This window comes from Gadus morhua, chromosome 3 (genome assembly GCF_902167405.1).
Source record: "Gadus morhua chromosome 3, gadMor3.0, whole genome shotgun sequence".
In the NCBI taxonomy this organism is placed as follows: domain Eukaryota; kingdom Metazoa; phylum Chordata; class Actinopteri; order Gadiformes; family Gadidae; genus Gadus; species Gadus morhua.
The window spans coordinates 12,031,156-12,043,556 of record NC_044050.1 but is presented as its reverse complement, the minus strand read 5'-3'; the positions used below and the strand labels follow the sequence as shown (position 1 = coordinate 12,043,556).

At 51.7% G+C, this 12,401-nt stretch overlaps 1 protein-coding gene across 1 annotated transcript; it reads left to right on the top strand.

The window, feature by feature from the left end:
- Positions 1 to 9,761: 9,761 nt before the first annotated feature.
- Positions 9,762 to 11,977, top strand: LOC115541094 (inverted formin-2-like). The gene is made up of 3 exons (XM_030352865.1): positions 9,762 to 9,965; positions 11,015 to 11,147; positions 11,340 to 11,977. Exons 1-3 carry the CDS (start codon positions 9,762 to 9,764, stop codon positions 11,957 to 11,959), a joined length of 957 nt encoding a protein of 318 aa, XP_030208725.1. The 3' UTR covers positions 11,960 to 11,977.
- Positions 11,978 to 12,401: the final 424 nt, after the last annotated feature.

Sequence of the window (12,401 nt, the reverse complement as noted above, 5' to 3'; positions counted from 1 at the left end):
AAGCCTGTGCTGATGAGCTGACAGATGTTCTAACAGACATTTTCAACATCTCTCTCTGTCAAGCCATTGTACCCAGATGCTTCAAAACATCCATCATCGTTCCAGTTGCAAAAAAGTCTGTTGTGTCCTGTCTGAATGACTACCGTCCTGTTGCATTGACCCCAATAGTGATGAAGTGTTTTGAACGGTTAATCAAACCACACATCACATCCAGCCTACCTGCATCACTGGATCCTCATCAGTATGCCTACCGTTCAAACCGTTCCACAGAGGATGCAATATCCACCACCCTGCATACAGTACTCACCCATCTAGAACAGAGAGACACCTATGCTAGAATACTGTATGTTGACTTCAGCTCTGCATTTAACACCATCTTGCCGCAGAGACTGATGGATAAACTTCTCCTCCTGGGCCTAAACCCCACCCTCTGTCACTGGATACTGGATTTCCTGTTGGAGCGACCACAGTCAGTTCGTGTTGGGAAAAAAATCTCCAAATCCATCACACTGAGTACAGGATCCCCCCAGGGATGTGTGCTCAGTCCTCTGCTGTACACGCTGCTGACCCATGACTGTGTGCCAAGGCACAAGAACAACATGATTGTTAAGTTTGCAGATGACACTACAGTCGTGGGTCTCATTCATGGGAATGAGGAATCCTATTACAGAGAGGAGGTCAATCTGTTTGAGAGATGGTGCAGAGACAACAACCTGGTGCTCAATGCGGAAAAGACCAAGGAAATGATCGTGGACTTCCGTAGATCAAAACCTAAGCACACACCCCTCTGCATCAGTAATCGTGAAGTGGAAAAGGTGGAGAACATCAAGTTCCTGGGAGTACAGATCTCTAACAACCTTTCCTGGTCCAAAAACACCACTGGGCTAGTGAAGCGAGCCCAACAGAGATTGTACTTCCTGAGGAAACTCCATCAGGCCTCACTACCTCCCAGTATCCTCACCACATTCTACAGGGGGGCAGTGGAGAGTGTGCTGACGTACGCCATCTCTACCTGGTTCTCCAGCTGCAGTGCGGCGGACAAAAAGGCCCTGCAAAGAGTGGTGAGATCAGCGGAAAAGGTCATTGGAGCCTCACTTCCCTCTGTCCAGGACATATTCCAAAGCCGCTGCAGGAATAGGGCCCAGAAAATAGTGAGAGACCCCTCTCACCCTCTGAACAACTTCTTTAAGCTCCTACCCTCCAAGAAGCGCTATCGCAGCTTAAGATGCTCCACCACCAGGCTGCGGAACAGCTTCCTGCCTCAAGCTGTCAGGATGCTCAATGCACCAGCGTCCTAAATCTTCCCACTGGACTTTATCTATTATTTATTTATTCATCATTGGGACGTTTGTTTGTAATGTATGTGATCTTGATCCCTGAGAAACGCCTTCTCGTTTTGTTGTTCGATCAACAAAATGACAATAAATTTGATTTGATTTGATTTGGTTTGATTTGATTGTGTAAAACTTGCCAACTAACTCTGGCATAATGGCTGTGTCAAAAATATTCTTGCTTTTCTGGCATATTGTGTCCCAAAACTCTTCATCAAATAAAATGCACTCAACATGCAAATCCTTTTCTGTCCAAACAACTAAATAGGCAGATTCCAGTTTGCACACCCCAAGTTGAGTTTGCACCTGGTAGAAATACTGGTGGTTTCGGTTAAGTGTCAGTTTCCCTTCACTGTCCTTCTCCAAATAGGATACACTGTCCAACATGTCACTTTTCACACAGAATGGACATTTCACTTCAATTACACTGACACCACAACAATCACAAGAAACAAGGCCATCGGGAGAAGCACCCAAGAATGGCACACTTGGATTTATGAAAAAACCTGTGTCGTGTACTTTAACATTTTCATGAGATTCCTTATGTACATCTATAAACATATCACGTGCAAATTTCTCATGATTACATCCCCAGGTAGTGGCTTTTGATGTGAATCTGTATGACTCAGGATAGCATACACTTTTGATTAAGCTCTGAGCTGGCTGTTTTGGATCAGTGCAACATGCAGTTTTCATTTTAGATGCTGTGATTCGACCAGCGCGAAATCTAAACCACAGTTTAGAGGAAGCTTGATCCCTTGTAGCGGCCTCAACTGCCTTTGCTTGCTCCTCTGAAACAGAAATTTCAACATCTTTGCATGTGGACAATAGCTCACTATAGTCCATGTGAACTGCTTCGTCTTTTCGCAATTCCGTCAACACAAGAGGTAAATTTTCTCCAATTGATTTTGGAACAAAACTGTCAGAGTAAGGCTCAATCAGGGACAAAATAGCAGACTTTGATCCAGTCGCGCTAAGAGCACTGAATAATGATGACAGTTCATCACTGGTTGGCTGTTGCGGTTTCCCAACTGTAACAGTAGAAGAAGTGGAAGTATCACTTGGGTCCTCACTTGTAACCTCTTGGTTACAGTATCACTTGTAACCTCTTGGTTACAGTGAAGTCAATCTTCCGGCATTCCCTGTATTCCACCTTAGACAGTGCAGTAGGTAACAGCCAATACGCCTTCTCTTGCGTCACTGTCTTTGAGTCCCTCAACTTCACTGTTTCTTCTATGAGAAACAATAATGCAGCAACATGTGTGCACGTCTCTCCGAGGCCAGCCATACACGTGCAGTGGGCTCCAAGTATCCGACCAGACTTCTCAGCGATTATCCAGGGTTCCAGGGGTGTTTCTCGGATTGATTGAGAATGGAGAACCTGAATAAAAGACACGACAACCAAATAAGTAAGAATAACAAAATAGTTTCTCACCGTTTCACTTTAAAAAAATGAATAACAGTTAGGCTTATCTGCATCACTTGTTCACAATGTGGCCACACAGGCCCCCAGAGGTTATAAACTCTGATAGTGATAAATGCACTATAAATAAAGTTGATAGTGTACAGTGTACATAGCAATCTAGACTGTGGTCTGTGGACTGCATATCAAACTGGGGGTCCTTGAAATGAAAAACGGTTGAGAATCACCTGGCTACACCTTGGGTATTGCAATGATATCATACAGTTATGGTTAGGTTGATTAAAGACATTATTGCATTACTTACTTTGACCTTCGCAACACATCTGTCGTCGATGACTTGGTATTGAATCTCCCTCACCCATCCACACACCATCTGGTTATAGGCCTCCAAACTTTTTTACGCTTTAAGGTCTTCCGCTGTGTATGGGCTTGGCGAGAAAACCAGGTAGTTGACGATGCCAGGATAACGAACAGACGGAAGACTCTCCGGGTCGTCATTGATCCAAGACGAGGGAGCCAACTCGTAGGGATCTGCACCACCAATCAAATCTAACTTCCTCAAATATCGTGCTTTTTCGCCCGGTCCAAGTCCTTCCCTGTATGCCTTTGCATCTATAACGCCTTTTGACAAGCTTTTCTTGGGTTTATGACCTTTATCCATCGCAGCGTTTTCGTTTATCCAGCGCAGAGTTTACATGCATTACAGCGCAGTGTTTACATCGAGTGCCTCCAACATGGCCGCGCATCCGGGTTACTGCCCAAGACGTGACGTCGGTGAAAACCCTCTATGGTTGCTCTCTAAAACTATGTTATGCTAAAATATGACTAATGTGTTTTGTTGTAGATGCCGCGTCCATCCAAAGCGTCGAAGGCAGCCAAGCAGCGCTATGCTGCAAGACTGCAGCTTAAAAAAGATGCCGAGGTCGCGCTACCGACCATTCAGACACATCGAGTGCCTCCAACATGGCCGCGCATCCGGGTTACTGCCCAAGACGTGACGTCGGTGAAAACGATAGTTATGTTATTATAACTCTAGTTCTATGATTGTAGGCGTAGCCGTCTAGGCTTCGCCTTATGGGCTTGTCCCGTGCGCGCGCTGAAAATTCAAACTATGCACCTATCAGCGTGGGCACCGCCCACATTTCCCACGGTATCGTGTCTATATAACGCGGTGTATACCGTCGCTCATCCTCCACGCTTTTCTTTCAGCATTTGGAGGGTACAGCAGGTGGGAAACTAGACGGCTACGCCTACAATCATAGAACTAGAGTTATAATAACATAACTATCGTTCTATTTCATGTAGGCTACGCCGTCTAGGCTTCGCCTTATGGGCTAAGGTGAAGCTGCGAGCGGAGCCCGATCAATGTACTCCTGCTGGACCCCAGTCAAAACGACCTAAGTCACCAGAGCACATTAAGACTCAAAAAGCCAAGGAAGTGTAAAACACAACAGCTTTATAAAAACTAATTCCTCTTAGATCAAGCAAGGCAATGATCAAGGGGGAAAAAAGTGAGTCTGTAAAGACTCCGGCTCTATTCCGTGCTTCATGGAACCCATGAAAAGGAAAAGAAAACCAGAGCAACACGGTTTCCATTAGGTCCGCTACCACCGGGGGCGGAGCTACGGAATTCGGCTCTCCAATAATGGGACTCTCTCGGCCGTTTCTTATTTGAAGAAAACGGCGGGAGTGCCTCACTGGTAAACAAAACCACCAGACAATTGGCGAGCCAATAGAAAACCCCCTAGCCTTGTTTTTCATTTGAAAAAAGGTGGGAGAGTAAGAGACTGGTAATCAAGACCAACTCGCCAGCCGGCGAGAGGAAATCCAACCACGCCGCTTTAAAGAACATGTCTATATTCTTAAGACGTAAAAGGGGTCCCGGACTCTAGCAAAGAGTTGCCGAGTGAGCCCCTGGACATGTCTAACATGTAAAAACGGACAAAGGGGCCGGGGGAAGACCAAGACGCAGCCGCGCAGATGTCTTCCACCGAAACGCCCTTGAGTAGAGCCGTTGAAGCGGCCACGCTCCGTGTGGAGTGAGCTTTAACGCCCAACGGTGGCGCCAAGCCCTGCCGAGAGTAGGCTAGGCAAACACCCTCACATACCCAGCGAGAAAACCGCTGCTTAGAGAGAGCGCGGCCCCTGCTAGCGTCGCTATAACACACAAACAACTGTTGTGTGGAGCGGAACGCTGCCGAGCGATTCACGTACATAGCCAACGCCCGAACCGGGCACAGGAGATGCAACTCCGCCTCCGCCTCACTAGAATGAGGCGGGGGGTGAAAAGCCTTAAGCACAATATCCCTCGACCGAAAAGAACTATTAATGTTCTTCGGGAGGAACGCAGGATTAGGTCTGAGCAACGCGAAGGAGCTGTCCTCGTTTAGCAACAAGCAACTCGGGCTGACAGACAGAGCGGTTAGCTCACCGGCCCGCTTGGCAGAAACCAAGGCCAACAAGAGCGCCGTCTTGAATGACAGGGCATCCAAAGGGGCCTGGGAGAGAGGCTCGAAAGGATCCCTGGACAATCCGCGCAACACGGTGGGGAGATCCCAGCGTGGTGTAAGCACGCGTGAAACAGGCCTAACCCGTCTAGCCCCACGCAAGAATCTCTTGACCAGTGGATGGCTGAAGATCGGTCCACCATCACAGCCTGCATGGCCAGCCGAAACGGCTGCCGCATAGACCTTGATAGTGGAGAAGGCCAAACCTTTTTCCAATAAGTTTTGCAGAAACGAAAGCACGCTTCCCACCTCGCATTGAGATGGGACAGCGTGGTTCGTCTCACACCAATTAGAGAAGGCGCACCACTTCGCCGCATAGAGGGAAGAAGTAGAAGGCGCACGAGCACTCTGAATAGGGTTGATAACCGTCTCAGGCAAACCTTTGCCCTGCAGGATCAACCTCTCAGGAGCCAAACCAACAGCCGTCCCGAGACATCGGGCGGGTGGTGCACCGTCCCGTGGGCCTGTGAAAGCGCATCCGGCCTGAATGGTACTGGCCAAGGCGCCGACCGCGAGAGCGCGGCAAGCTCTGGAAACCACAGAGCTGAACGGTTCTCCGGGGCCACTAATATCAGGGACAGTCTCTCCTGTCTGACCCGTTCCAGAAGAGGAAGGATCAGCTGGAGCGGGGGAAACGCATACAAGAGAGCCCGCGGCCAAGGTGTGTGTGCCAACGCATCTACCCCCAACGGGGGAAGATCCCGAGGGCTGAGGGAGAACCACCACCTGCAGTGCGTGTTCTCCCGGGACGCGAAGAGGTCCACCTGCGCTGTCCCGAACCTCTGCCAGATCAGTCTGACAATGTCGGGATGTAACCGCCACTCGTCTCGGCGGGGACCGCCTCGAGACATGAGGTCCGCCCCAAAGTTCTGGGCGCCCGCGATATGCAGGGCTCTCAGACTGCGGAGATACTGATGAGCCCAAAGCCAGAGCTCGACCGCCTTTCGGTGGAGAGCAGGGGAGCGGACTCCCCCCTGTCTGTTGATGTACGCCGCCGCCGACACGCTGTCTGTCCTGATCAGAACGTGGCGGCCGCGCACCAGGTGAAAGAAATGCAACAGCACTTTCCTCACAGCGTCGAGCTCCAACACATCTATGTGTGCTGTAGGGGGCGTGCGCCACTCGTCTCCGACCGAGTGAGAGAGGCACGTTCCTCCCCAACCCGTCAACGAGGCGTCCGTGAAGACCACTACGTAGGACGCCACCCTGCCCAGTGGAACACCCTTGAGAAGGGCGGAGGGTCATTTCCAATATTCCAGGTCTGGCGACGCCGAACGGGGGACGAGGAGCACCCTGAGCTTGTGTCGCCTGGGGTCCAACCGTTGGCGAGCAAACCACCGCTGGAGTCTGCGCATAAAAAGCAGACCCAGGGGGACCACGGGGTGGGCAGCTGCCATCAGCCCCAACAGGCGCATGGTGGACAGTGCGGTCACGTTTCTGCGAACGTGAAAACGGGAGAGCGCCGACAGGATGGCGTCTCGCCGAGGAGGCGAAAGCATCGCAGTCATGGTGGCTGAGTCTAGGCAAAGCCCCAAGTAGACTGTCTGCCGGCTGGGGAGCGGGGAGCTCTTCTCCCAGTTGATGGCAAAACCCAGGAAGGAGAGGTTTATCACCAACATGGTGTCCCTTCTCGCGGTCTCTTCTGAGTTGCTCAGAATAAGCAGATCGTCTAGGTAGAAGAGAATCCTCTTTCCCTGACGTCTGAGCGGTTCCAACGCCGTCTCCACACACTTCGAGAAGGTGCGCGGCGCCAGGGAATAGCCGAACGGCAGACACTGGTACTCGTACGCCATCCCCATAAAGGCAAAGCGGAGAAACTTCCTGTGCGCCTGCCGAACAGGGACGTGGAAGTAAGCATCCTTGAGATCCAGGGATGTGAACCAATCGTCCTCTCTCACACACCGGAACAATGCTCCGACCGTGAGCATTCTGAACTTCCTCGTGGCAACGAATCTGTTGAACACGCGAAGATCCAGAATAGGTCTCATTTCCCCTGACTTCTTGGAAACCAGGAAGTAGCGGGAATAAAAACCTAGGTGAGACTCGTGGGGGGGAACGACAGTGATGGCCCCCTTTACCAAGAGACGTGCCACCTCTGCTGCCAGAGCCGTGCTCGCAGCCGGGTCCCGTAGCGTGGTCTCCACCAACCCCATAAAGGGTGGGGGACGACGCTTGAACTGTATGGGATGGCCCCATCTCAACGTGGTGTCCAACCACGATGGCAGAACGCACCGCTCTTGCCAACACGCATAGCGGTTGGAGAGAGGGCGAGCCGACAGCTGAGGAAGACCGTCCAGGAATAACCCGTATTCCTCTGCCCCTACCGCCTTCACACTGCGTGTGGACCAAGGGGGGCTTCCCACGAAAGGGAGGAGGCTCAGCGAGCGTAGGAGACGTACCACAACTAGCAGTTGTAAAAACAACGAGCTGTCTAGACGTCGCGCTCGTGCCCGCTGAACAGGGAGCGAGCCGTCCGGCCGCAGCACCTGTGCGCATGCGCTGTCCGCAGGCTGTAGCCACAGCGCGCGGACCCATCTCCTCACCTATAATGTGGGGAACCAGGAGACCGTGCAACGAGTCTCTGATCCGTCCACGAGGCTCCAAGGGACGCCGCTTCTTAGAAGCAGGTGAACCAGAGGCCATGTGAACACGCCGTCCGACCGCCACCCTACAGCCACCGGGCTGAGAGGGGGAAAGAGGCAACATGGAGGAGCGCACCACAAGCGTAGGGCGCAGGTGGCCTGGGGAATATCGCTCTTTAGGTACCATGTACTGCCATTCGGCCGAACGGTCTTTACTCTTTTCTTTAATAGGGAAAGAAAAAGTAGGAGCAAGCGTCCGGAACTTCCCTGTCCGTGGCGCTGCTGCTCTCTCCGTGCGCGGCGGCTGCGGCTGCTGCACCGGGGCTGGAGTCGGAGGCGGCCCCATGGAACGCTGGGACCGGCCTAGACCCCGCTTCCTCTCAGCCTGCTGGCGGGAGGAGCCCGTGAGAATCGTCCCGAACCGGGAACGATCCTCACGGACTGACTGCTGGTGCGCGAGCACCTCGGAGAACCTGGGACCAAATAGGCCATCCGGCGCTAGTGGACCCTGGACGAGGCTGGCCCGCTCTCGTTCCGGCCCCGCAGTGTGGGAGAGCCATATGACCCTTTGAATCATGGTAGCCCACGCCATATGCTGGCCGGCCGAAACGGCTATCGGCTGGCATAACTGGAGGATGGCGCTGGAAAAGCGGGAAACCGCCAGCCATCTCGCGGCTTCCTCCGGGCCGTAGGCCTCCCTGTCAGCCGACAAGGAGACCATGGCAGAGGAGAGCAGGGCGATGTTGTTGACCGCCGCCGCGGATTGAGAGGCACAAAAGAACACCCTGTCCGTTAGGCCGACAATCTGCTTCTGGAGGCGGTCGGGGGGCAGCGGCTTTTCGTTAAGGAGCCATCCGGCGCCCGGACAGAGAAGCGCTGCCAGGGGAGGCTCCAGACGAGGGATCCCCCTCGCCTGAGCATCGGCCCACCCCTCCACGTTGGTGAAATCCGTGTAGGATCTTACCGGAGCCTTCAGGGTCGAAGGGTCCTCACCGGCAGCAATAAACAAGTGCTGCAAAGGCGGGAACAAGGGGCACTGGGTAACCCGCCGGGAAAAAGATGGGGTGCGAAAGCACTCGCCCTGCATATCGTCAGATACGGGGGCGAGAGGCGGGGCCGGCATGGGAATCCCTTTGATGGCCGCCGCCTCACCCATGATCTCCCGGAAGAGATCGGTCATCCGGCGCGGACCCTCGTGTTGTATGACGGTGGCGGTTGTAACCCGAGAGCGGGAAAAACCGGACGCCGAGTCGCCGAAGACGTCGTCCAGGGAGGCGTCGATGATGCCATCGTCGACGTCAGGTCCGAATAGGTCGATGGCGTCAGCCATTTCCACCGCAGGGGAAAAGAAGAGATGCCTGGAGAGGATCCCCTCTTCAGGCAGCTCCCGGCAGGCGACACAGGAGACGGGGGCCACCATAGCAGCCGCGGCGTGGTCGGCGCCGAGGCACCAAAAGCACGCCAAGTGCCCGTCACCCGGTGCCAGGGAGGCGGGACAGGAGGCGCATAGGAGTCCTGAAAAGGACCCAACTCTAGGAGCGCTCTCAGGTGGCCCTGAAAAGGGCCATTTGTCCGCGGCCTCGCCCGAGCCGCTGACACCGGCTTGGGAGATCCGTGTTGAAGTTCTCATCTTCATAATAGTAGTTCTCAATTTCTCGCTGATAAGCACAAGTGCTGAAAGAAAAGGGAGGATGAGCGACGGTATACACCGCGTTATATAGACACGATACCGTGGGAAATGTGGGCGGTGCCCACGCTGATAGGTGCATAGTTTGAATTTTCAGCGCGCGCGGGCGCGCGCACGGGACAAGCCCATAAGGCGAAGCCTAGACGGCGTAGCCTACATGAAATAGAACCCTCTATGGTTGCTCTCTAAAACTATGTTATGCTAAAATATGACTAATGTGTTTTGTTGTAGATGCCGCGTCCATCTAAGGCGTCGAAGGCAGCCAAGCAGCGCTATGCTGCGAGACTGCAGCTTAAAAAAGATGCCGAGGTCGCGCTACCTGCACACCAGTGTGCAGCTTTCGAGGAGGCCATGGCGGAGGAGGAGATGCTCCGAGTGTACAATGGTATTGACACGAGTAACCACATGGAGGTCTTCACCACCCTCTTCAACAAGGTGAGTTGAGCTTCAGGCAAATTAAAATGAACCCCATGAGCTCTGCTAATGTTTTTGTCATTTAAATGTAGGCCTATTCACAGAATTAGAGCCAGTGGTGTATAGTTACGAAGTAGAAATACTCAGTTACTGAACGTACGTCGTTTTTTCGTAGTATTTACATTTCTAGCAACTTTAACTTTTCCTCCGCCGCTTTTCCTTAATAAAATGTATACTTTTACTTCCATACATTTTCCCTTTGCATCTTCGTAACTCGCAACGCAATTAAAGCTGAAGAAATTAGAAATGTCATGTTGTGGGAAGTGGGATAAGCAGGTTTGGCCAATTAAGTTTGGTAACGTTGATTGACAAGTGCTCTCAACCAACCACAGTCAAATTTGGTTTAGACTCAAGGCAAGTGCAGAGTTTTGGGATTTGATCGATTTGACCCAATAACGTTAGTGTTGAGGGGTGGGAGATGGGCACATGTCCAATTGTAATTAGGGGCGAGGGAGGGCCAGCAGACCTGTCACTCAACCTCCGTGCCAGTCGTAAGGAGATTGGAGTTAAGCTTGCGTTGACACATAGTTCTCCGGTTAATATTCTTTAAGTTATGTAAGTATATTTCAAGTGAGGTTCAACATAAATTTAAAATCGTTTTATGCATGATATTTTGCGGGTTTTTTTTTAGCGCATGTAGGCTACTAAACATACATTTTCGGCGACTGTGTCCCTGCACACGGAGCGTGTGCGTGTGCGCGTGCTTGTGCGCGTCATCATCGAATGTTATCAAAGTAAAAAAATGAAATGAAATGATGTCAAGTAAAAGTACGAACGGGGTCGTTACTATGAGGTAGCGGGGGAGAGCAGGTGAGGAAAGACCCTGATGTTGTAGTTTATATTTTTTTAAATTTCAATAAATCTCAACTGGGAAAACAATTCTTGTTTTCTTATTTTTGGAACCAATGTATTTACTTGAACCTTCACTTTCAATACTTAAGTACATATATTATCAGAAAATTACTTTTGATATTCAAGTACAGACTTTTACTCAAGTATTGTCTCTCCAGGTAAGCAGCTCCCCAGCATCGCTCCGACTCCTGTCCATCCTCCAGACCTTGTTGCTGCTGGAGCCTGAGAGATGTGATCTCTGGCAGGCCTTGGATAGCCTCACCAACAGAGCCATTCTGCTGGCCCAAGACTGTGAGTCCACAGCACATGTATATGTTACCTTAGCCACAGCCTGTTTGTAGGCATCCTTAAGCAGGACGCGCCTACCTTACTGTGTCTGAACTCACCGTCAGTCACTTTGGATAAAAGTGGGGAAATATTGCATGGTTGATTTGAATCCATTGATTGACTGTGATCATACGTCAATCTCATGTTGTACTGCAGCTCAGATGGAGTCGTGTGAGAAGATCATGCGGCGGCTGGTGTTCTCTAAGGGCAGGAGCAGCGTGGGTCATAATGAGGTGGACAGCCCGCCGGTCCGGAAGGTGGACAAGGCTGTCCAGACCCACGTGGCTGACGGCGACGAAGCAAGTCTCCCTAAAAGACCTACAACTGCCCAGTTGCCCCCTTGCTTCGCAACACAACCACCACCACCACCACCACCACCTCTGCCCCCATTTATGGGAGGCGGTGTGCCCCCTGGCGCAAACCAGGGCCCCCCTCAACTTACGAATCCTCCTCCACTCCCCCCTCCTCCTCCACCTCCTCCTCCTCCTCCACTGCCAGGTATGATGGCTGGACCCCCGCCTCCTCCACCCTTACCAGGCTTCACCGGCCCCGGTGCACCTCCTCCTCCACCACCTCCTCCTCCCCCTCCTCTACCAGGAGGTGGCATCGGTCCACCCCCACCACCACCACCACCGGCCCTACCCGGCATGCCCCCCCCGCCGCCCCCACCCCCCGGCGGGATCGTGGCTACCTGCATCCTGAACCTGGGAGCAGACTCCAGTTGGCTTGGACCCCTAATAATGCAAAAACCCTATTTGCAACTGTTGACAGACTGACCAACCCCCCAACACAAATTCCACCTGATCTCCATTCCACGCAGAAATGCAATGAGTTTGCAGCTTTTTATGCTGATAAAATTGAAGGCATCAGACGCGCCATCAATATCTCCACTTCAAACAAAAATGTTGGCCTTCCACCCTGTTTAGGCAAAAGTAACGTGGCAGGGATGGCATGCTTTAATGTTATAGACTCTAAAACTCTTGTGGAAACTGTGACACAACTAAAGCCATCCACCTTGACTTGATTCTTTACCTACCACTACATTATATTATTAGTATTGGTTTCAATAATATTGGAGAAAAATGTTTTTCTAGCACTTTTTAAGTCTAAATTGTAGGCACGGAGGCTCTCTTTATAGATATCCTGGTGAATACGAAGTTTTGTTTTACGCCAGAAGTGTTCAACTTTCGTGCATTCTTTTTTCTGTGCTGTTACAGA